The sequence below is a fragment of the Ictidomys tridecemlineatus genome, chromosome 13, assembly GCF_052094955.1.
Source record: "Ictidomys tridecemlineatus isolate mIctTri1 chromosome 13, mIctTri1.hap1, whole genome shotgun sequence".
In the NCBI taxonomy this organism is placed as follows: domain Eukaryota; kingdom Metazoa; phylum Chordata; class Mammalia; order Rodentia; family Sciuridae; genus Ictidomys; species Ictidomys tridecemlineatus.
Window position 1 is genome coordinate 77,103,121 of NC_135489.1, and position 25,594 is coordinate 77,128,714.

Consider the following 25,594-nt stretch of genomic DNA (forward strand, 5'->3'; position numbering starts at 1 on the left):
GGAGAAATTTCTAAAATGTGTCATTATTATTAAAAACATCAAATTGCAGAAGGGAATTATAATATAATTGTATTTCAGGAGAAAATTCATGTTTATATGTCTTAATATACTAGTGGACAAATTTAAAAAAAAAATTTAAATGACAAGTTTCAAAACATTAATAATTACTACTTATTGTGTTTAATATTTCCTTACAATATGAATCAAAATAAAGTTACATAAGGCAACACAGTCAACTGGTTTTAAGAAATCCCTCAATTACTGATTAATTAAATTTTTAAATTTTCCCAAATAATCTTCCATTTCTGATATATACTTCTATTATTTATATATTTTCATTTTAAAAGAAAATAGCCACCTTACTTGTGCATTCAAATTCTGTAGGAGTGATTTTTACAGTAGCACCATTGCTTCCTTACTAAAGTTATCATAGCTGGCAAAAGAACTTCGGCTCTAGGAGTGGGTTGCTCAATATTACCCCACTGGAGGGGACACGGTAGATGGAGTAGGTGCATTCCAAATGGAAAGGTGTCAGGAAAGAGAGGAAAAGACATAAGTCAAAGGAAGGAAGTGCAGGAAAAGAAAAGAAGCAAAAACTGGTACAGAGTGGCCACAGAAGGTTTCCATGTTTAGTAACCACAAGGTCCGAGCACAATTTGCAAAGTTCCAACTTCACATGAAAATATAAACAAAAGGGAAGGTAGGATACTTGAATATAAAAATACATTCTAATTTCACAGCATAATCATATACGTAGCAAAAAGCCCATTTTATAAAATCCAATTTACAGACATGAAACCGGAATACTGATCCATTTCCATCTCTCTATATCTCTCTGTAATTTTGACAGATGGTACTCACTTCTGAGTGACAACTGTAAAAGCTGAAAAGTCTGTTTCAAAGGAAAGGTGGTGCTTTACTCATATCAAATTCCTGTTAAGATTATCACTCTTAAATTTAATTTCACCTTTGTGACACTGAAAGTAGTACCTGGTCTTAATAATAATAATAATAATAATAATAACAACAACAATGTTACCAATTAATAGTGGTAAGTCTAAGTGGTCAGTTGGGAAAGAAAATGCAACTAAAAAGTAAAGTGTCTTTATTCAGTTAAGAAACCACAGCACTTCCTCTTCTAGCGAAGATGGGGTGGCAAAGGCTGGATTCACCTTCCTGCCTGAAAAACCAGACAACAGGTTTCAGGACTCTGAGGCAACAAAGGGCAGCCGAAAGGCCCCTGAAAGGCAGAAAACAAGGTGAGCCCTGTGAGTGTCTGCCCCTCGAGATGTGGACAGGACCCAGAGAAGAAAAAACTAAGCTAAGCCAGTGGACCTTTTCACTTCAAAAGAAGCTGAGGGTCAGAAGAGATCCATGTGACAGGAGTGTGCAGGGCAGGGATGAATAAAACTCTAGAAATCCTGAGGTTTCAGCAGAGCATTGAACCATTGAGTGTGTCAGCAATCTGCTGAGGCCAGGGGAACCAACAGAGGCAGCAGAGATTCAGGAAGCTCAATGAACACCAGGCAAAAGAAACATGGCAACACCACACCAAAGCCCACTGTGATTCAGATTGCTCAAAACCAGTGAGAACTAAAACCTTAAAAGCAGTTACATACATAGAACAAGGAAGAGGATGACAGAAGATTTCTTGACAGGAAATACTATGCAACAAAGAAGACAACAGAACATCTTTTAAAAAAAGGAAAAACAAATGACAACCTAGAATTCCATATCTATCAAAAAGATTTTCAAATACAGATGTAAAACAAAAACTTTTTCAGACATTCAAAAGCTGAGTCTAAGCCAGGCACAGTAGTGCACACCTGTAATCCCAGCTACTCAGGAGGCTGAGGCAGGAGGATTGCAAGTTCAAGGCCAGCTTGGGCAAAGAGTATTGAGTCTTTCTCTCAAAATAAAAATGTAAAAAGGCTAGGATACAGCTCAGTGGTGAAGCACCCAGATTCAATCCCCAGTATCAAAAAAAAAAAAAAGAAAAGAAAGAAAGAAAGAACACTAAGTTTATCACCAGAAAATATACACTTCAGAAAAGAAGTTAACAGAGGGAAATATGGTCTACACAGAGAAATAAAAAGATCTGGCAATAATTATGTAGGTAAAAATATAAGACTTTTCCTAATTACTTAAATCTCTCAAGAATAATTAACTATGCAAACAAAGGTATAACGGTGCAGTATACATGTAAGTCAAATGCAAAAAACAGTAACATAAAGGTCAGAGAAAAAAATGAAATACTTACTATCATATGAAATGGTTTATCACTTGATGGCAGACTGTCATAATTAAAGATGTACAGTAAATACCCTAAAACAATAAAAAATAGCAAAATAAGAACAAATAGTATAAAAACCAATGAAGATAACACAGCATCATAAAAATATTTGAATAATCCAAATGACAGCAAAAAGAAAACAGGAACAAAAACAGATGGAATAGAAAAAAATAAGAAAATGAGAAATTTAAACAACAAAGTGAATAATTAAATTAAACTTAAATGACTTGAATCTCCCAAATAAAAGGAAGTGGTTGTGAGATAGGATTAAAAAAACAAGGCTCACCGGTATGCTGACTAACAAACACACACAGACTAAGAATATAGGGAGGAGAGCCCAGAAATGAACTAGAAAGGGCTGCATCCGGCCATCCTAGTCAAATGTACACTGCAGAAGCCATATGAATATCGGACACCGATTTTCAAAAGCAAAGAACATTACTAAGGGGGAAAAAAGATGATTTTAAAAATAATACAAAGGTCAATTCACCAAGAGATGTGAGCAAACTAAATGTCTGTGCTCTTAACAGAACTTCAAAATACATATGGCAAATACAACAGAACTACAAAGAGAAAGGTGATGAGTTTACAGTTACAGTTGGAAATTCAAATTCTGATCTCTCAACAATTGTCAGAATAAGTGGAAAGAAAACCAGGAAAGGCATAGAAAATCTGAATAACGTTGTCAACCAACTTAATTTGTATTTACAGAACAGTCTGCCAGACAAGAACTGAACATTAAAAAATGCTGAGAAGATCTAACAAAAATAGACACTGTGGTTCTAAAAAGTCAGGAAGATATCAAGTCTCCACAAACTGATCCAAAGACTGAATGTAACCTCAATCAAAATTCCAGCAGGATTTTGTAGAAATTGACATGCTGGTTCCAAAATTCATACAGAAACACGTAGGATCCAGATTAGATAAAACAACTTTGACAAATAAGTAGAAAAAATAATACTACCTGATTTCAAGATTATAATGCTACAGAACTCAACACAGTATAGTATTGGTATTAAAACAGACAAATAATTGGACAGAACTGTCTAGCTATAAACCACACCTATAAAAACACTTCATTTTTTTAAACAAAGGTACAACAAATGATGCTGGAACAAGCACTGTCTTTATGCACAAAGAATATTAATCCATACCTCACACCATATACAAAAACTGACAAATCCAATCCAGAATAATACTGAATGAATAAAAAACAAAAGCATTTCTTCTAAAATCAAGAACAAGGCAAGGATGTCCACTCTCACCACTCCAATTCAATTTAGTTCCTTGAAACCCTAACTAGAACAATCAGGCAAAAAGGAAATTAATGGAATTATAAATAGGAAAAGAAGTTAAATTAAATCAACAGCTTTCCTATACTCAAATAATGAGCCAACTGGGACAGAAAAAGAGCCTAATTTTTTAAAGACTAATAATTTAAATAATTTAAAACATTTTGCCACTTTTCCACCTGGAAAAATATGTTAAGGGCTCTCAGCCTTTCCTTAAGTAATGTTTCAGATGTATGCCATATTCTACTACTAAAATTCATACAGAGTCAGAAAACAATATATGTAAATTTTATAAAATTTTATCTAAAAAGAGAGACAAAGATCAATTTAAAAACTAAAACATTTTACCTAAGATTGTGAAGAACCCTGCCTTACCTGAGATAAGGCTCTGCCTCCCACCTTACAGCATGTCAAAGTAGGCCACATTTCAGTTAATTTAAAGTTATATTCAAAAATTAACTTTATTGGAAAAATTACTGTGATCTCAAATAAAAAAATATAATGTATAACTCAGCCAAGGCTCAAAATTATATACAAGCTAAATATGTTTTTACTATTGTTAATTTCACTTTGTATTTTCATTATAACTAAAAAAATGTAACCACTACACTTAGAGCAACCAAGAGACCTTTACTGTGGCAGTGTCTGATTAACACAAAAGAGAGAGAGAGAGAAGAGAGAGAGAGAGAGAGAGAGAGAGAGAGAGAGAGAGAGAGAGAGAGAAGGAAAAAGAGAAAGGAAAGAAAAAGTGAGAGGGAGAATGAGAAACAGGGAAAGTGAGAGAAAAAGGAGAGAGCAAGAGAGGAGGACCTGGCAAAAGAGAGTTTTTATAGCCAAAATCTAATGGGGTCTCTGGGTCTGCAAGCTGCCTTGTTGGCGTAGAGTGATTGGATCATACAGTAGATGCTAAGGTGTCATCTTCTCCTTCAGGCAGATCTTCAGCATTACATAAGTTAATAAATAAAATAAGGATTTGTGTTACGTAAAAATTAACTGTAAAAGTTATAAACATAAAAGTTAAAGCCCAGCATTATTACTTTAAAATGGGTAAAACTAACCTGCTGGATGTTTAAGGCGGCAGTGGGGGGGCGGGGCACAGTACCAGGAATTCAACTCAGGGGCACTTGCCCACTGGGCCACATACCCAGCCCTTTTTTGTATTTTATTTAGAGACAGAGACTCACTGAGTTGCTTAGTGCCTCCCATTGCAGAGGCTGGCTCTGAACTCACAATCCTCCTGCCTCAGCCTCCCGAGTCACTGGGATAACAGACATGTGCCATTGTGCCCAGCTAGAACCAGCTATTATAAATAAATGGGAAAATATTAAAGCACTATAATTTTTATGATAAAATTTATTTAATAAAAATTAGAAAAATAATCCCATTCATGAGAAAACATACGAACAAATTCATTCAAATCTACCAAAAAAAAAGTATTCTAATTAATGGATCCACTTGAAAAGAATGCTGAAGAACTTAAGTACACTGGGAGAAATTCTGATATCTAGAACTCACAAGGCATAGCACATTGCCACTCACAATGCCACTCATGAGGCATTCACAACAGAAGGAAGGAAGCCAATAAAGCTCACCCTCATTTCTGAAGTACAACCCATTTTTTACATTATAGAAGTGTTTTAACTTTTGGTTGTTTTAATACAAAACACTTCATCTTCAAGGCATGGTAAATATTCAAATTATCAAGTTCAGTTTCCTCCCATCCCCAATCTCGTCCACCTACTAACCCCTGTCTAAACATATTACTTTAATATCATTGAAAAGTGACAGTATCAGTTTCCAAAGAGTGCTATAACAAAAAAATACCACATATTAACAACAGAAATTTATTCTCTCAGTTTTGGAGGGCAGAAATCCAAAATCAAGGTCTCTGTGAGGCTGGATCCTTCTGGAGACTCTGAAGGAGAAACTGTACCATGGTGCCCTCCCCCACACTTTGGTGACTGCAGACTATCCTTGGCATTGCCTGGCTTATGCGTGCATTATTCCCCTGTCTTCACATGATCTTCTCTTCTGCCTGTTTCTTTTCTTTCTTGTAAGGATACTTTCTCATTGAACTTTAGAGTCCCTCAGATATTATAGGATATGCTCATTTTGAGACCCTTTAATTACATCTTTATGATGTAATTAAAGGGTCTCAAAATGAGCATATCCTATAATATGGTCACACTTTCCAAATAAGGTCACATTTATAGGCTCCTAGATAGCCATAGCTTGTGGGGAGGAACGAGGATGCACCATGCAAGCCACTATCTTTCTAGGATTAGTTATATCCTAATTACCCCTAAATGTTTATTTCTTAAAAGAAATTCAAAAATGTGCAATGTCACACTTTTTCTCCATTTCATTTTATTTCACAATTAGTTATCTGGTAAATTTTTTCAAATAGATTAATTCTCTTACAAACCCTTCTCTAGTGTTTTCATTTGTTACTATGGACAAGGTAGGCATGGTAGAACAGATAGATATTAAATGCTTCTTTGGGCTTAAAAATAGCATTTTTGTGGATGACCAAAATAGAATACTCTTGTGCATGAACTGAGTAGTCTTCCCAATTTCACTATAACTTAAGTTTAAATTTCTACCTACCTTATGTTTTAATTCTTTACCCTAGCCAGGACACATACTCTTTAACATACAATTTAAACCTATTCATCTGCAGACATCTGTCATGTTCAACACTGTATTTAATTTTTCACGGTACAGTTATTTCATCCATAACACTGATAAGCTGTCATTTACGTGTGAAAGTTACCAAGGAAGGTTACTATACCATACACATCCTTAAGTGAAGACAACTGTTTCAAAGAAGGACATCATAAAATGGGAATATCTCCAAATTCTCTAAATCACAATAGCAAAAAATTCAGATTTATAAATGATGCAAAATTTCACTGTCAATGTTGAAATGGTGATTTCTTATATGACACTCACAAAAGCAGCAGCTCATCTATGTTCTTCATGGGAACAGAAGAAACAAAACCTCTTCAGCTCCAAATTCAGGCTACCCACTAACCCCAACCTTTGTCCTGCTGTACAAAAACAAAAAATATGGCCCAAAGCTTGGGAAGATGCTCATTTGGATCTGAAATGTTCCCTAAAGGCCCATGTATTCAAGGCGTGGCCCCAGCTTTGTTTTCTTGGCTGGTGGGGCCTGGTAGGAAGAAGCGGGGTCACTGTGGGCATGCCATTAAAGGTAGTTTTGGAACTTAGGCCCCTTTTTCCCTCTTTGCCTTCCAGCTGCCATGTAATTTCTCACCACAGGTCCAAAAGCAATGGAACCAACCATGGACTGAAACTTCCAAAACCATGAGCCAAGGTAAACCTGTCCTCCTCCTACATGGTCTACATCAGGTATTTTGTCCCAGTGATACAAAGATGACCAACAGAGAAGCCATCTCTCCTCTTCTACTCAGGGTCTGACTGTGTGCAGGAAGCTCTCAGTTAGAGCACACACATTTAAATGCATGAATAAAAATTTCAAAACTGGAGCTGGGGTTATGGCTCAGTGGTAGAGCACTTGCCTAGCATGTGTGAGGCACTGGGTTCAATTCTCAGCACCACATATAAATAAATGAACTAAATAAAGGCCCATCGACATCCAAAAAATACTAAAAAAAAAAAAAAAAAAGTTTCAAAACTGCCAGATTGTCCTTTAACAAAAGAGATCCAAGCAGTGATATCAATATGGACTGTACAATAATTGAAAACTTAAAATAACATAGAAAAGCAAAGAAAACAGCACAAAAAGAAAGTAATAGCCAGTATATGACCACCATCTGCAGCTAAAAAGGAGCATATTTTGAATAGGGATTTCACTAAAATAGCCAACAATACAGTAGTCTCCTCTGCCTTTTCCATGAACAGAATTTTGCCTTAGACACTGTAACTGGGAACACAGTAAGAATACTGAGAGACAGGAGTGAACAACTCATACCTCCACCAGGAATAATTGCCAACTTTGTTTCAACCAGGCCCATTTTTGCAGAGGAAGCTAAAAAGAAAAAAATAATTAAGAAACATACACATCATAGCATTAAAAAACCACAACTTGAAAGAGTTAGTAAACTAAGATACATTAAAACACTGTTTACTAATTTAACTGGTGTCACTTTTTTTTAATCACTTCAAAAGATACTTAGAGAAACAAGAAAATACTCTAAATTACTTATATATAAGGAGAGTAACACAACATTTTTTGTTAAAAACTGCTTGGCAGTGAATTCGTTTTTGATGGTAAAAAACAAGAACTATATTATTAGAGCTAATACTACCAAGTCACATTTGAAGGCTTGGATCTCAGTAATTATTCAGGATCAGGAGAGAGACTGTGTCTGACAAGCACAAATTCTTTAGATGCCTGAATTGTCCCCTCGATCAAACAGCTTAATATATCAGATATGGCAACTTCTAAAGACCATGTCTCTAGTTACTTTCTTTTTTTTTTTTTAAAGAGAGAGTGAGAAGGAGAGAGAGAGAGAGAGAGAGAGAGAGAGAGAGAGAGAGAGAGAATTTTTAATATTTATTTTTTAGTTCTCGGCGGACACAACATCCTTGTTGGTATGTGGTGCTGAGGATCGAACCCGGGCCGCACGCATGCCAGATGAGCGCGCTACCGCCTGAGCCACATTCCCAGCCCCTCTAGTTACTTTCAACAAATAGTTTTACTGTTTGACAGTTGGGAAGCATTCCTTTTGTTATGTTTGTTTTCACAAGTACCTTACAACATCCTGATCATTCCTTAATGTGCATATTCAAATGTACTCAGACTATTTTTCACATCCTCATTACAAGAGCCTGCATTCTTTCAAAATGGATTCCAGATACCTTAGCTTGTCAATTGAAAAGCAAACTGATCTTTAGCACCATAAAACAATAACTGAGTTCATCATTAAAAGAATATATAGGGACTTAAAGTAGAAAGAAGGAAAACATATATAAGGACAAGCAACTACTAGTCTCAAGACACAATCCAAATTATTTAAATGAATTATATTCACTCTACTTTTAATATGCAGCCATATCAGGTGACAATGGGAGCCAAAGGAAGAATAATGACTGCTGTCTGCTGTCTGATCAGTCCCAGAGCCCATGGAACAGCTAGAGCTGAAACTCTCTGGAAGACACTGTCCAGAAACATCAACACAGAAGATTGGTATTCACACTTACTCCAGGGGCGTAATAGAACTGTGGCCTGTGATTCCAGTTCAGTCACCCCTTTGGCCTTGTTACTTCCCCTCTTTCTGTTCCCAGCTTCTTCCTGCACCAAAGCACTGTGCTTGCAGGGTTGCTAGGCACACTGAGTGACTAAATATATGTCAAGTGTGTACCAGGCACCTGGGCAGCACTCAGTAACCAGTCAACACTAATTGTCTTCATTATTTTCATAATCATCTCTACATACTCAGAAAACCACTTGGGAATAGAATGAATTGCAAAGGGATTATGTTATTATTACTGCACTTAAGAGTTATTAAGTACTTGGTCTAAGCACTCCCACAGTGGCTTCCCCCATTTAGAGAGGGGGGCGAAAAACTCATATGAAAAGGATAAGACCTACAGTTCAAACTCACATCTGTCTGACCTAACATCTCTTCCTACTGCCATAAAACAGCAATAGACAACAGAAGATCCCTTTCTTCAGTGGGGTTCTAAATGCACCATGAGGCCCAACAGGTGACTTTTAAAATGTCTCACTCAAAAACAGCACCAGAACAAAATACTAGAATTAACTCAAAAGTAAATACAAAATCCATTTTTGAACATTACATTTTTAATAGGATCAATTCTCACCTACCTGCTACTCGTATATCACAGGCCAGAGCCAATTCAAGACCACCACCTAGCGCAAGGCCATCTATTGCTGCAATCGTTGGCACTGGAAGATTAGCTGAAACAGGATGACAAAGGTCATGCTTCTTCAATTAGTTAATTATCTCACTATGTAATTCCATTTTTTTGTGAATACATTTTTAAATGGGATATTGTATATAGACTCTATATCCATTTTACCTTTAGCAAACCATTTACATTTCCATCATTATTCTTCAAAAACTTTTATCTAATGATTGCATAGTGTTCCACCACTTGAATATACAATAATCATCTTTAAACCTTCCTACATTAATGAATTTTTCATAAATGCTTTTGGTCAAATTAATAGTTCTATGACTTTTTATAGTATAGTCTTTTACAAGTTGTTTGGTTCATAAAAATTTCAAGGTGAAATGACACGCATAACTCAAATTCATGATCATTTAAGGGCTACTTTGAGGCTAAGAATGACAACCTCATTTAAAAAAATGGTATATGCCCTATAAAGAAAGAAGAAGCCCAACCAGTTGCTGTGGCAGCTCCACCATTTAGTGACAGGTGCTCAATGGGCTCCTCCCAAACTCACACCTCCTGGGGAGGAGACTTTGGAAGCTTGCCCAGAGGCATGACTGGAAAAAAGCCACCATTCACAGAACTCTAAACTACACTTCTGGAGTCTAGAGAAAGAATATTATTGTATAGAGATTTTTGTAAGTTACAATATACAGATTTGGCTAGGCATAGTGGCAGATGCCTATAATCCCAACAACTCGGGAGCTGAGGCAAGAGGATCACAATTTCAAGGCCAGCCTGGCAACTTAGTGCGACCCCTTATCGAGATAAAAAATAAAAAAGAGCTGAGGATATAGATATAGCTCATGGCACAGTGCCCCTGGCTTCTATCCCCAGTGCTAGGAGTGGGGGACATTTTACTTCTATAACTTGTCAAAAAATGACTGGTTATATTCATTGATTACTCTGTAAAACAGAAAAATTTCTATTAGTTTTATTTCTGACTATGGGAATATGAAGTTAGGCTGGCTAATCTTATTATATAAAGAGAATACAGGTTTTTAAAAGATGCCATCCCATGTAGCACAGTGGTAGAATGCTTGACCAACATGTGCAAAGCCCTGGGTTTAACCACTGGACCACAAAATAAGGTGGGGAGGCATTAGTCCCTAAAAGCTCTCTCTTTCATTAGTATGCTAACAGATGAAAGTCCCCAAGAGAGACAAATCATTTTATTTCTTTAGAAACATATGAATTTGCCCAGTGCAGTCGTGCACGCCTGTAATCCCAGCGGCTCAGGAGGCTGAGACAGGAGGATCGCAAGTTCAAAGCCAGCCTCAGCAAAAGCAAGGCACTACACAATTCAGTGAGACCCTGTCTCTAAATAAAATACAAATTAGGGCTGGGGACATGGATCAGTGCTCAAGCGCCCCTGAGTTCAAGCCTCAGTACCAAAAAACAAAAACAAAAACAAAAACATGAATTTGTGGACTGGGGATGTAGCTGAGCAGTTAGAGCACTTGTCTAACATGTGCCAATGTTCAATGATCAATCCACAATACAAAAAAAAAATCCCCAAACTTGAAGTATGCTGAATCTCACCCATTCGCACATCAAGAAATTTTCCAGTCTTACTCTGAGACTAAAGTCTGAAAAGGCAGAGAAAGAGCACACATGTGCAGCTGCCACCCAAGACAGAACACTCTAGCAAGAGCAGAGATGCATAGGGCTTTTGCACAGGGAAGACACCTAATGTTCTTTTCTAGCACACTTAGCAGGGGAAAGAAAGATTTATCAGTGTTGACAATCAGGAAATGAGTTTAATGTACAAACAATAGCTAGTGAATTTTAACTTTAAAAGAAAAAAATCAATAAAGTGGTTAAATGGCAACTTAATCTCAATGGTTCCCCAAAGTCATCTTAAGCTCCTACAAATGAAATAGAAGGACTTTGTCACTTGCTCATGACACTTCCTCCTTCCTAAGAACCTGGTTACAGAGCTTATCTATTTGTAGTTCCCTCAATCTTCAACCTCTCCAATCTCATGTCCCTCCCATCAAAACCTTTCCTGAGGCCCTACCTTGGGCTCATCTCCCTTTACAAACTAGTTTCTGGGCAGAGTAGAATAAGTCCATGTCACCCATACCCATACACCTCCAAGCCCCCAAGATGTTTGCTCCAGGTCCCACAACCAGTGTACAATCTTCAGTCCCCATTAAACATATAGCCTTTAAGATAAGAGTAATCCTGATTACTGTCTCCTTGAATTACCTTCTCCATTTGCCTGCTGGGTCCCACATCCTTCCTGGTTAATTCTCAGTCTTGTACCTTCTCAGTATAAGCTTTACTCATGAGTTCTCATTCCCACCCAGCTTTTATTATCTGTAATACCAAGAAGTCCACACTCCTCTACCTCAAACTCAAATTTATTTCTATACTATGTCTGTATAGCCACCTGCCTACTGGACATCTCCACTTAAAGACTTTTTCATGTCCACAAAAACTCTTCAATACTTCTACATTCTAACTCATAGTCAGGAGCAGATCCACTCACCAAGTCATCCAAGAAGCCATCCTGGATTCCTTTTCAATGCCTATATGCCCAGCTGTCTTGAGTCTTCTAACAGCTTGCTAATCTTCAAGGTCCCCTCCCTGTTCTGTTAGAGTTTTGGGTATCATCATTCCTCACCAGTAGGAAGCCTCAAAATGAATTTCTTTACCTAACCCTCTGATGCATATTCCACATTTCTACTGGGCTTTTCCCCTGTCTAAAATTGTACAATTATTGATTCCATCTCTGAGATAAAATGAAGTAAACTGTAAGCATAGCACAAGAGGCACCTATTGTCTACCTATTCATCTTTTCTCCAGCCTCAGACAGATACTCTGTGTTCCAACCCCAAGCTAACAGAAGCACCTCTAGAACTTACACCCATTCAAGAATCCACACCTATGCAAGAGTTGCACCTCCATCTAGAATACCTAGCTAGTCCTTATGTTCTTACATGTCTTTCAAAGCACTACTCAAATATCCCTCCCTTTGTTTCCATGATACTCTGGGCACCCTTCTCTGTCAAACCATCCCCTACTGCACTGCCCATCTGAAACAAAGACCTGATGTCAAATCAAGGCTACTCAATAACATTCTTAAACTGGGATATACCTCCAAGTTTTTCACTGCCTGTTCCCCATCCACTACTTTAAACTTGGTATTTTATCTCCTTTTCTATAATTGTTAATTCTTTTGTTTTTAATACCTTAAGAAACAATATGAACTTATGCAGTCACAGGGAGCTTCAGAAATAAAAATCCCCAAAGTGTTCCCAAGCTGGAGAGTGTCTCAGTAGAGAATGAATGCTCTCTCTCTGAAGCATGGAATGCCATGCACTGGTAAGTCAGAAAGGAACTCATGAAGAAGCTTCTGGAAAAGTGACACTGGAATGAATATGCATCTGGTCACCCTACCTGTTTGTAAACACACAGCTCCTAGAAACATTGGAATCTTTGGAGTGATAAGACTATACTTTGTATGCCAGCCACATAACTGATGAAAAGCTTCAGCATGAGAGCTGATCACAGAAAAGACCAAGCCAGGATTAGATGGCTGGAACTTTCAGCCCCAGCCCCTCAAATCATTAGGGAGGGGAGAGGAGCTGAAGGTCAAGCTGATCACTCAGCCTCTGGACATGAGAAGTAAAGAAAATGTGGAGGGGCTGACCTGGGAGGGGCTCAAATCAATCAGCTCCTGATCAGGTGCTCTTGATTCTGATGTTAGAGAATATAACCTTTTCCCCAATATTTAATACTTTTGGAATTAATAAAAATTATTTTTAAATTTGATAGTTAACAATTTGAGAAACTAAGTTTCTCATGAAGGATAAAAAATTAACATTACGATTTATAAGAAATATATAATGCAAAATGACAAGAAATTTGGGGTCCTCATACCAGAAAAAGGTGGGGGTGGAGGCTTGGTATGAGAGAGACTATAATGCCAGTAACTCCAGAGGCTGAGTGGGGCATGAGGTCGCAGGATGGATGCCAGCCTGGGAGACTTAGCAAGGTCTTATCTCAAAATAAAAAAATAAAAAGGGCTGATAGAACAGAAGGGAGGAAAGGACAAAGGAAATGAGGGAACCAGAAAGGTAATAAGAAAAAAAAAGAGGAAGAACAAGGAGAGGAGGAGGAATCACAGCATCTTCAAATCACTGAAAAGGTTAACTACTTGAGATTTTCAAAATTAATATTTTAGCATTGTGGAAAGCTGTCTATAAAATTTTCCTACTCAAAAATTATTTAGGTAAAATATCTTACTTATTATTCCATATTAGCTATTTCACATCTTGATAAATTTAAAACTATATATAATTCTTGTCCCCCGCCCCCAGCCCAAGACATTTGTCCTGTTTTTCAGGAAAATATGCATCATCTCAAAGAGAATGCCACTTTCACAGTTATCAGATATGCCTGTTTTTACATCTTATATTTCTTCTACCTGTGAGTACTTAATAAACACAGGGGAAACAATAAAACCCACCTTTAGAAAGGCAGGTTATCAGTTTAAAGATCTGAAGGAATATCACAATGGCAGTTGTACATGAGTACAAAGGAATGAAACAGGAACTGCAAATCCAGTAGGCACAAGCTATTCCCACAGCAACAGGATGCAATGATGACTCAATGCGTTATCCAACCATCAGCATCAGACACTATTTTGAGTGCAGTATCAGGAAATGAGCCAGGTATGACATAGAAGATAATAATGCTTTGAAATTCTACTAAAAATATAATTAAAGCACACAATTACAGAGTGTAGCTATTTAAAGAGCAGTAAGGCAGGCCTCTGGTACCCTTCAGCAGCCTCCAGGCCACCATCCCCAAGGGCAACCAGAATGAGAGGAGGGCGAAAACACGGGAAACCATGTGTCTACTTTCAACTCTTAAGGAGATGTAATAAATGATGTCGATTCTTTACAAGGCTCTATAGAAACACAAACAATATGATTAAGGAGAAATGACAGTGTCAGTCATGTGGTTTTTAAATTTGGGTTTTGCCTGAAGACTAGTGTTGTCGTGTAAAATAGAAATCCAAGTATTTCAACGGGAATGCCCATAAATTATGTGGAAACTCCAAATAGTGAAATCTTTCAAAGATAGAAATAAAATAAAAACAACTAAAAACCATAATAAATTACTAATTATACTTTAAGTTCAGCTAAAACTTTATCTCTAGTTTAAAGTGCATTCTCCCATTCCAATCAAGTATTAAGGAAATCAGAAAAACAACACAACACAAATCCCTGAGCAAAGCTTGCGGGCTGGCTGTACCTCAGTTCTCCTACAGGCTCACACCAGGGTCACTGCCAAAGAAGCATCCTGGGTACTAACATGCACACCAGAGGAGAGGGTTAGGGCCAGCAGGCAGGAGACAGGAGTTACAAGAGGGAGACGTCCCAGGTGCCAAGGACCTTAGAGCAAAAGCCAAAAGGAAGAGTATTTATAACACTGCTGTTCTAGCACTAGGTTAAAATCCAAATAAAGTGGAGAAACTCAACAAACTGTTGTGATGAAAAACAGCTGAACAGCAGCTTACAAGAGGTAAGATATTCCTTACAAGAGGGTACCATTATGTTAATAACAAACTGCTAAAGAACAGCATTCCCTTCTACATGCATTGTATATACTGGCTCAATATAGTATCTCCAGGCTGTATTGATACACACAGAAAAAGAAAATAAACTTACTTTTTTACTAAGAAAATTGGAGAAAAATGCCTAGTAACAGTATGATAAAATAATTACTCCTCTCTTTAATAAAAACCAGAGAAACAAGGGCAAAATGGCATGGGGCCAGCCTCTATCCTGCTATTGCTGCAGGATATGATGATCAGGTACAGGAACAAGATGAGGACCTGGCCACAGTACTTCAGATTTTATGCAGAGTGATTAAGGCAAAAGGTATCTTCCTTAATTCGTAATAGCATAGCTGTATCTAAAACTTATAAAAGTAAAGTTGGAAAAAGCAATACATTAATATAATACCACAAAAAGACATTATTTCCTCAGCATCTTTGTGGTTTTGTTTTTTTTTTTTTTTTTTTTTGGTGATTTGAGGTTTTTTTGTTTGGTTTGGTTTGGTTTAGTTTGGTACAAGGGATTGAACTAAGAGGCATTCAACCACTAAGACACATTCCCCAGCCCTATTTTGTATTTTATTTAGAAGGGTCTCACTGAGTTGCATAGTGCCTCGCTTTTGCTGAGGCTGGCTTTGAACTCGCCATCCTCCTGCCTCAGCCTCCTGAGCCACTAGGATTACAGGCCTGGGCCACTGTATCCTGTTTCCCTCAGCATCTTTAGCAAAACCTGATACAATGTTTATAAAACCACACAATATGACATAAATGGTAATTTCCTATAATTTTTTTAGAAAGCAATTCAGCTATTGAAAAGAACCCATTCTTTCCTATAAGTGAGTGTTGATGATATAGCTACAATGAGATCCACTGCTTTATTACTGACAATAGCCAAGCTGGAACATCAAAGATGGAGTCCTGGATGGGAGTTCAACAGTGGTTAAGTTGGTACTGTAAGCTCATGCTCACTTTACATTGCTAACAAATGAGGAAACTGTCAAAGTCTAAACTCAGTCACTGGGTCATCAACACAAATGCCAGGCAGCAAGCAGCAGAATGCAGCCATGAGTGGGGAGTTCATATGCTGAATTTCAGTCAATCTGTCACTGAGACAACTGTGAGACAGGAGAAATATTGCTTAATTTCTCTAAGCCTATCACTAACCCGCCTACTTTCCCCTTCTTTTCTATGTATGTACCTTTTAATCTACCAAATACATATAAAGTGCCTACTATGTTGTGGCCACTGTCCTAAAAACTTTACAAATAAAGTTTAAAGTTTATTTAAAACTCTCATCAGCTTTATGATGTAACAACAAAGACCCTCAATTTGCAGATGAGGCCACCAAGGCACAGAGGAGCTGCTGTTACTCGCCTGGCATCACTAAAATTTGAGGACAGATAGTGCAGCTCTTCACCATTACTGCCTGTCACTACCTCTCACAGCCCAGACCCAGAGCCTCTGAAAAGCATCCACATCATATGCCATCTTTCCGCCCTCCTCTAAGGACATCTGCCCTGAGTACAGGGAAATGCTGAGGCTGTGGGAAGTGACCAGTACACTGGCTCTGTAGGTACTAAGACCAAAATCTCTGTTCACCGGGTCCAAATGGGGAACATGGGAAACTGGCTAGTCAGCTGACTAATAGAGTTCTGCCTTGAGTTTTCTCTGGGTATCCCCAACAAGAGAACTGTGTCAGTGTCCCAGTATAGGCCTTCAAAGTAAGAAAGGTCAAGGCCAGAGCATCTCCCCCCTACCAAAATTCCCAAAAAGTAAAGCCTCTCTGGGGTAAATGCAGAGATGAGAGGCCAGGGTGGGGTTAAGTCACCACTCATTTCCACTTATCTTGACAGTTATTATTCAGTAATATGACTGAGTAATATAATAACTTTACCTGTGGTTCCAACTCCTAGCATTTTTTAAAATGTTTCTTGACATGGCAAATGTAGTTATATCTATTTCTGATAAATATATACATATACATACATACATACACACACACACTCACACACAAACACACACATACACACACACATACACACACACACATACACACACACACACACATATAAATAAATAAAAACACTGTACGTAGTTAACTTTGACCTAGCCAGAAAAAATACATATGCACAAATTTCTGCTTCAGTACCTCTTGAGTTCTATTTTCCCTTGCTACCCAAAGAGTGGCACTGGCAACTCCTGTACACTTCTTAGAAATGTAGAACTCAGTCCCACTTCAGACCTGCTGAACCATGATCTGCATTTTAACAAGACCCTCAGGTGACTTTTAAGTGGATTAAAATTTAAGGAGCTCTGGGTGGCTATGCAGAGAACCTGAACAGTCTCATAATCGCATAGGATAACATACTGTCTTCACTCAGATTAACACCAATAACAGGAGGAAGCCAGAAGCGCCCTAATTCTTGGGGTATGACTCATAAATATAAAGATGATGAACACTTAGGCACAAATGTCTATATAACAGCCCAGAATTGGTCACGACCTAAATGTCTATCTGTACCATGAAACACTACTCAGTAAAAAAAACTATCGACATGCTACAAAATCAATGAATTTAACCAAAAAAAACAAAAACCTCTCTGCTAGTGAAAAAGACATATAGAAATGAACACTATCTTCCATTTTTATAAAATCTTAAAATATGGAAATTAATTGATAGAGACAAAGCAAATTCTATTAGACAGCTGGGGACACGTGGATAAAGGTAGAGAGGAGCAAGAGAAAGGGATTACAAAAGGTGATAAAATTTCTGCAGAGAATGGATATATTTTTCCATAAGTCAATGCATAATTCATGGCATGTCAATTATATCTAAATAAATATTTTTTTAAATTAATTGACCTACTTGATAAGAAAATTTTAATGCCAACAAAAGAAAAGTATACTGATTTCATAATCTTTTGTAAATAAGGATTGATGGAAAGATGTAATTTCAGACGGATAAACCAAGTAACAGAGGTATGTGTAAGTTAAAAATTATTTTAAAAGCTAAGAAAAAATAATAGGAGAAAGAAAGGAGGAAAAATTTAAAAATAGAAATATACTTATTTTGTCATCACTTGGAGTAGGAAGTCAAGAGAACTTTCTAAACAAAACAGTGGATCAAGTATAATTCATAAAATAAAGATAAGGTAGTACAAAAATACAACTCTTTCACGTTATTGAAATAAAATCCATAAACAGAAAACATAGAACACAATTAAAATAATTTTAAAAATGTAAAGTAAGCAAAATCATAAACTACAGAAAATCATAATAACAGGAAGGTTAACACCACCCCATTTATACAAGTGAAGGACCTATATTCATCTAGCAAGAAAATGACTCCACCCAGATCACAGAGCAAACTCCAGCTACAAGCAGAACATCACAAAAAGGAAGTAAGAGCCCTGCAACAGCCAGGTATGGAACCCCAGCCAAGTACAGAAAAAAGAACTCCCAATCCTTACAAGGGTAACAGGAGGGAAAAGAGAGCCTCCTATCTACTGATATATACACATTTCATGCAAAAGTCAAGGAAAGGCCTAAAAATACACACATTAGCAATGATTACTTATGTGTAAGAGAAAGATGCAGGAAACGGCAATGAAGAATTTAAATGTTTATAATAAACATACATTCAAATATTACTAAGGAATTAAAAACTATCAACAGAAAAAAGGCTGGGCATGATGATGTGTGCCTGAAACTCCAGCTACTAAGGAGGGTGAGACAGGAAAAGGATGCAAGTTCAAGGTCAGCCTGGGCAACTTGACAAGACCTTGTCTCAAAATAAAAAATACAAGGTTAGGGAAGTAGCTCAATGATAGGGCATCCCTGGGTTCCATATCCAATAACTAAAAAAGAAAAAGAGATAGGGGGGCAGGGAGGGAAGGAGAGGGGGAGTAGGGAGAGAGGGGAAGGAAGAGAGGGAGAGAGGGAAGGAAGAGAGAGAGGGGGAGGGTGGGAGGGAGGGAGGAGAAAAAAAGGAAAAAGAACCAAAAATAATTAGTGAATTCCTTTTTTGGTCTTGTCCAATTCTAGAGTAATTTTCTGGAACAACACAGCTTGCTTAAGCCATTGCTCCTACTTAAAAAGTACAATTTTTCCCCAAACTGGCAAAAGTCACAACATGAGTAAATTGCAAACAAGGAAGGACTGTCATAAATCATAAATTGTCAAGTTTAAATATAAACTTAGCTATGATTCAACAAGGCAGAGATGTTAACAACTCAGAAAATAATTGACTTCTAGACACTTGCTTTCATTTTCCAACATTCTTGGCAAGAGGATAAAGAAAACTACAATCGAGATCTGTAACTCACTATGTGGAAAACAAATCAAGGCAATTAGCTGGCGTGTTCTATTAACCAATCTTTCAAACACCATAATTCAGCACTTTGCATTTCCAGTCTTTACTTCGAATTAGGAAAATGAAGAAGTAAAATATATGCTGTACTGCACATAATTTAACTACATTACTTAATATTTTAAAACTTTTTCTTGATCCTCAAACAAATGCAAAATTCACAGTAAATATAAATATACTGTCTATCTTACAGATGGGTCAATTTTGCAATCTCTAAAATTAAGTAATTCTTAATAAAATATACGCAAAATAAAAGTCAATCACTTAGAGAAAGAAAATATAATATATATAAATATAAAATACAACCTCCCAAATGATATGACAACAGTTACTGTGGTACTAATTATTTTCAGAATAAGCTACACTTTATTTCAGATAAAGTGAAATAAAAATGAAATGCTTGAAAAAACTTATGACTTATATAAAATGGTGATAATCACCAAAATCTAAAAAAAATCAGTCATCTCTATATCTTCTGTTTAGTATTAGATACACTAAATCAAATGAACAGTTTAAAAGGGATATACCTCAAATTTGTGCACACTCTTCAGTATTTACTATTCATAAACCTCTAAATGCTAATAAGTAGGAAAATTTTTAAGTAGATTTATACTTTACAAGTATATTTCCTAGTAACTTTTTATATAATTAAAGTGATTACAACTACTAAATGTGTTAAGTGACAAATACAACACTTGAAACTTCAGTCAAAAATTATTCATGCCTTATTCATGCTGAAATACTGGATCTTATGTCAGAAACTATTATTTCTAAGCCACAATAAATCAGATATTATACTTTATAGAAATGTACACACATATCTTTTAGAGAAAACTTATCAAATAATTTTATTTATATAATACTTAAATACTTCATGGGAAATATTCATCTATAACAAGATATTTAAAAAATAACTAGGATTTTTGTTTTTTCTTAATAAGACCTAGAACAACCAAAAAAAGCAATAATCAAACTACAGTGTCAGGGAGAGGGGAGTACACTCCCAAAACTGCCCAAGAAATGCAGCTTGTTTATAATTTCCCAGGTAAGAAAGCAGCTGTCCCAAACTCCTAACAACTTTGTACAAAAAACATAAATAAATAAAATTAAATGCTTGTTAATGTCACTGAAAACAATGATGAAAAATCTAGCAGCAATTCTTATCAGTCATCTAGTTTGACCTTTCAGGGGCATTTGATTTAACTCCCCTTAAAACATTTTCTTTCAAATAAATGGATTCTTCCTCCCTCTATACTCTGGTGGGACTATCTTTGTGGTTCTCCTCTTTCTACAGTAACCCTCAAGTGCCTTAACCAGTGCCACAGTTCTGCATAGCATCAACATTCTGATGACTCCCAAATGTGCCTCTCAAATCTGACTACTTGTCTAAAATCTCCACTTGGATGTAAACTTTAACTCTTAAATTACACCTGATACACCCATCTAGATAAGGAGCGGTTTGTCCCAATTTCCAACAGCAGACCCCATCCAAGAACTGCTTCATCCATGTTCATTCTATCATCCTCGTTCACATAACAGGATTAAAAGGGAGCAGGGGTAGAAAGAAAAATTAAGATGCAGGCAAGTTTTAGCATGATTCTTAGAATATTAGTTAAAGGAAAACTGAAAGAAACTCCAGGAGAAAGTCCAATATAAAGACAGGAAGAAAGAATTATCCTTTGGCTCCCATGTCTGCCCCAGCTGGATCCCAGCCCATTTGCCCTTGTATTTGGGTCTGCCTACCATGTACCGGTTACCATGCTAGTTACCAGGCAGGGTTGCAAAAAATGAAGTCCACTTATTTCTTACAACAGGGAGGAGATATGGAAAGTACCAGATGGCAGAAGATTAGAATCCATATGAAGAGATTCTGTTCAACCAGTATGCCTCTGTAAACTTATAACAAAACAATTCAGAGGAGTTCAGTTTAATAATGTGTAAAATGCAATTTTTCTACAAGAAAATAAACATCTTACATGTTCGTGAAAAATGTTAAGCCCAGGGGATCTTTTGACATCCTGAGAGTCCCATTATATTGTGAGATATAATGTAACTACAAGCTTAATATAAATATAGTAGGAGGAAAGATCATATAGATAACAAAACCTTAAAGAAATTTTTCTTGCACAAACACAGCTAGGCTAAGGCATAAGTATAGTGTGATTCCAGTAAAAAATCTCTGCCAGGGGCAGCCCAGATAAGTTTGATATGTGTGTGCATCTACTATACTAATGTAAATTTGTTTTAAGTTGTTAGTAACTTACTTCATGCTACTTTAAGCCTTTCAATTCTAAACTTCAAATATATCCCAATTCTAAAATTCAAAAACACAATAACAAAAATAAAATGAAAAGCACTCCTTGAGATTTATCCCATAAAATTTACATCAGATTTTTCATACAGAATTTTTAATCTATTGCACAAAAATATCTTTTTTGTATTTGACAAAGAAATACAACTTTTTCTGATAGGAAAAAAAAGTACATGAATTGTAGAATTTCAATCACATGAAGAAAATATAACCAGAGAATACAAAATTTTCAAAAATTATTTCTTTTTATAAAACCTTTTACCAAAATCTTTAGAAAAAAAGACTTTAGTTAGGTAGAGGATTCAAAATCTGCCCCTTTTAAGGTAATTATCTGCATTTCAAAGCAAATTCAGCCTACATTTACAAAGCTAAATGAAAGTTTCTGCAATTTTATTTCATCAGAGAAAGGAATAGGAAGCTGGAAATTCCTGACATTTTGAAGGAGTACTGGGCAAGATCACTCAGAAAAACAACATTTTACCTCACATTAGAATCTTCAATGTAATATTTGAGTGAAAAACTATTTTAAATATATCTTCATTACTAAGTACTAATTGTTGAAGGCCTCAAAAAGAGAGAATTGGGCCCAACTCCTCAGAGTTTGTATCTAAGACAGAATTTCAAACATGTTTCTTAGCTCTGCATGAACTGTCAACTAATCTAAATCCTGCTAAAGATAAGAAGGAGAACAAGGACGTAGCTCAGTGATAGAGGGTACATGCCTAACACGGATTAGAGTGCCACAAAAAAGAAGTAAATACATAAGAATGGCCATCAGTGGACACACACAAGTAACATGTCGACTCTCTATACTCTATACTGGTAATCTGCATAATTTTGGTCCCCATTGTGATGCACATCCTGCCACAACCAGGAAAACCTGCAAGGAAGGTGTACACCAGGAAGCCCTGGAAACTACAATGTTTGTAGACTCTAATCATTCTATGTCTGTGTTTCCTTGCTGATGCCTAATACTTCAAAATAATGGATTTGTTACTTTCAACAGAGATACTTCATACTTGAAGAGGAGAAGAGACTTGTAACAATAATCAATGTCTTAGGAATCTGATAACTCTCCATTTCCTCTGAATGAAGCATGTCAAAAAAGCCACATCACTTTTCTTTTTAAAAACAAATGAATTTTTTTTCTAGGATTTTGGAGTTACTGTTTAGAAAAAACAGACTTTCTAAGAAGTTAGGAACACTAACATAAAAAATGTAAGTGAAAATAAGGAACTTCTTTCTGATCTGTATTTTAATAAACTAGTTTTCACATAAGTTCAGCAGCTTTAAGTTCCTCAGAATCTTTCACTAAAACCAAGCAGAGCACAGGAAATTACAATGACTATTTGCCCCTCAGACCCACAGAGAGAGTCTCCAGTTGTGGGAAATGTAAACTTCACAGGACAAGAAGGGGAAGTGACGTCCAAAAGGCAGGTAAACCCTGACTTGTCCCATAACTGATATTATAATTGCAAAATAAAATTATAGCTACACAGCCTGAAATTTTAACACCCACCTTGAGGCAGAGTGGGCAGGCCCCAGCAACACATACTCAGGGTACTTAACCACTGGGTCTTAATATGAAGGAGCCCCATAAGAATAGGCAGGATCTTCTGCCACCAAATCCATGACCATCCACCAGCCAAACCACCTTCTCCCAAGGAAAAAAATTAATCTAACAAGCTCTTCTCTCAGAAAATGAACAAATATTATGAGAAGAATTAGTGAAATAAGGACCAAGAAATAAGAAGTGTATCAAATTTTCTTCCTGCAATGTCTGGTCTGTTAGTCCACTTTATTAAGCTTGAAAATGGATTTTTTTCTCTCCCTTGAAAAGCCTTAAAACTAGAAAATATTTTTGAAAATGTAGAATTTTGGCTTTCCTTGAAAATAAGAAAAATATAAGAAAAAAGAAAAATAAAACTATTCAATAAATAAGAAATGTCTTCAGGACTCAATATACACAAATCTTAAAAAATTGTTTGATCTAACTTGGCACATATGAAGAATATATTCACATACACATAATGAAGCATAATAACAACAACTCCCATATAATTAATACTCCAAGTACATCAAAGTCAGAACTAATATTTTTTGTCCATTTGCTCTCTTCACCTGCCTTCCCAAACCCAAAGGAAACCAACACTTGCCAAACCCATGTTCATCTTTTTCGAATTTTTCTTATGTACAAGTGTGATTTCATTTACACATCCACAAACTATAAACTGTTTAATTTTCCATGCTGTTTATAAAAAAGATCATATTGCTTCAAATATTCATCCATACTCTTACATGGGTATATTATTCATTTATATGCAATGCTGACTAGTATCTAATTGTACAAATATACAAAAAACATTCACCCATTCTCCAGTCATCGAGATTTGGATGTTGTCATCTTTCTGCTATTAACAATGTAAGCGTCCCTAGGGCACATATACAAAAATGTCTATAGACCAATGTATTTTCAAATCCAAATACCAAGCCTTCATTAGTAGATCAAAATTAGGCTTTAAAAAAATAGCATAGGGTAGCATCAACTGTAGTACACAAGGAAAAGAACATGAATTTTGATACTCACCCAGCACTATGTGTTCAAGGGGCCAAACTGTAGATTTCTTTCTTACTGTGGGGTTAGCAAAAAGGCTTAAAGTCACCCCTCTAGGTAAATGCCCCCTAAAAAGTAAACTACAAAGTTTCATGAAATGTGGACATTCTAATATGTAAGGCAATATCAAACTGGTTCCCTAAGCAACTTGACCAATTTATCTCCCTTTGGAAGTGTATCAAATGTTCTTCCTGGTGATCTGCTTCCTCATGAGCTCTTAGCAGTACCAAGTTTAAACATTTCTGGATAATGCTATGGACAGAACAGCCTTCCACTGTGTCTTACTTTGCATTTCCACAATTACTAATGAGGCTAACCATTGTTCCAGGTTCACCCCCTTCTCCTGCTCTAGTGTGAAGTCCTTTCTGTGGTGCCCTCTTACTGACCACAAGGCTATAGTCTCATTGAGTGTCCATTCCTCTGTGCAAATGTATATACACAAATCCTTTAGCACCTGCTTCAAGTATTTTCTCCCAGTTTGTGACTCTATTTTATGTACAGTAATTTTTGAAGAACAGGTTACTTAAGTTTAATTTGGTAGAATTTATCAATCTTTCCTTTTATGTTTTTTTCATAATTAATTATTTATTTAATAACTTTGCCATTAATTACTTAATAAGTCTGCCATTCTCTAGCAATCCACATCACTACCTCTGTCATATCTAAGTTTCCCTACTTGGGTGGATCTGTTTTGGAGTTCTATGTTTGTGGGTCAGATCCAAGATGGCTACACAGTTAGGCTTCTTTACTGAGATTTCTGACCAGCTATGTTTAAGTATACAGTCCAGGTCATAAACACCTCCATTCAGCAATATGGACCCAAGGTCACAAACATCTGCTCATGAGCATGCAGATGTAACCTGTTGGCGCTGTGTCTTCTTTGTTTGGCCTGCATATAATAAAGGCCTATGCAAAGACTCAGGCTGGGGGTGGCTGCTGCCTCTGAATAAAGCATGTCTACAATCCCAACTGTGCCTCTCATCTTCTTTTACCTGCACAGATCCCAAATTTGTTTCCCAGGGCCTGAGCTTCAATCAGACAGTGTTCCACTCCAGTGGGCCACCTGTCTATCACAATGCAAATAATGTGTCACCTTAATTTCTATGTCATTAAAATAAGTTTTGAGTACTAATAAGATAAGACCTCCTCATATCCTCCTACTTTAGTAGAAGTAGTTGGCTATTTGGGATTGCTTTTTGCTCATGTTCCTCACTAAATCAATGATGAGAATTTGCAGGG

The 25,594-nt window shown here is 36.6% G+C and overlaps 1 protein-coding gene and 1 long non-coding RNA gene across 3 annotated transcripts in view; both read right to left on the reverse strand.

Annotated features, from left to right (window-relative positions):
* LOC120885688 (uncharacterized) overlaps positions 1–2,327 on the reverse strand; it is a 135,659-nt gene extending 133,332 nt beyond the window's left edge. For both annotated transcript variants that reach the window (XR_013429767.1, XR_013429766.1), the window contains exon 1: positions 2,261–2,327. This is a non-coding gene — a long non-coding RNA (uncharacterized LOC120885688). The remainder of the gene's footprint in view (positions 1–2,260) is intronic.
* Positions 2,328–7,421: 5,094 nt separating this feature from the next.
* The window catches only part of LOC144369703 (methylglutaconyl-CoA hydratase, mitochondrial-like), a 54,076-nt gene continuing 35,903 nt past the window's right edge, over positions 7,422–25,594 (reverse strand). Inside the window, exons 4-5 of the mRNA XM_078029829.1 lie at positions 9,401–9,493; positions 7,422–7,597 (exon numbers count right to left, since the gene is read on the reverse strand). Of these exons, the coding sequence (XP_077885955.1) occupies positions 7,422–7,597; positions 9,401–9,493 (269 nt within the window). The remainder of the gene's footprint in view (positions 7,598–9,400; positions 9,494–25,594) is intronic.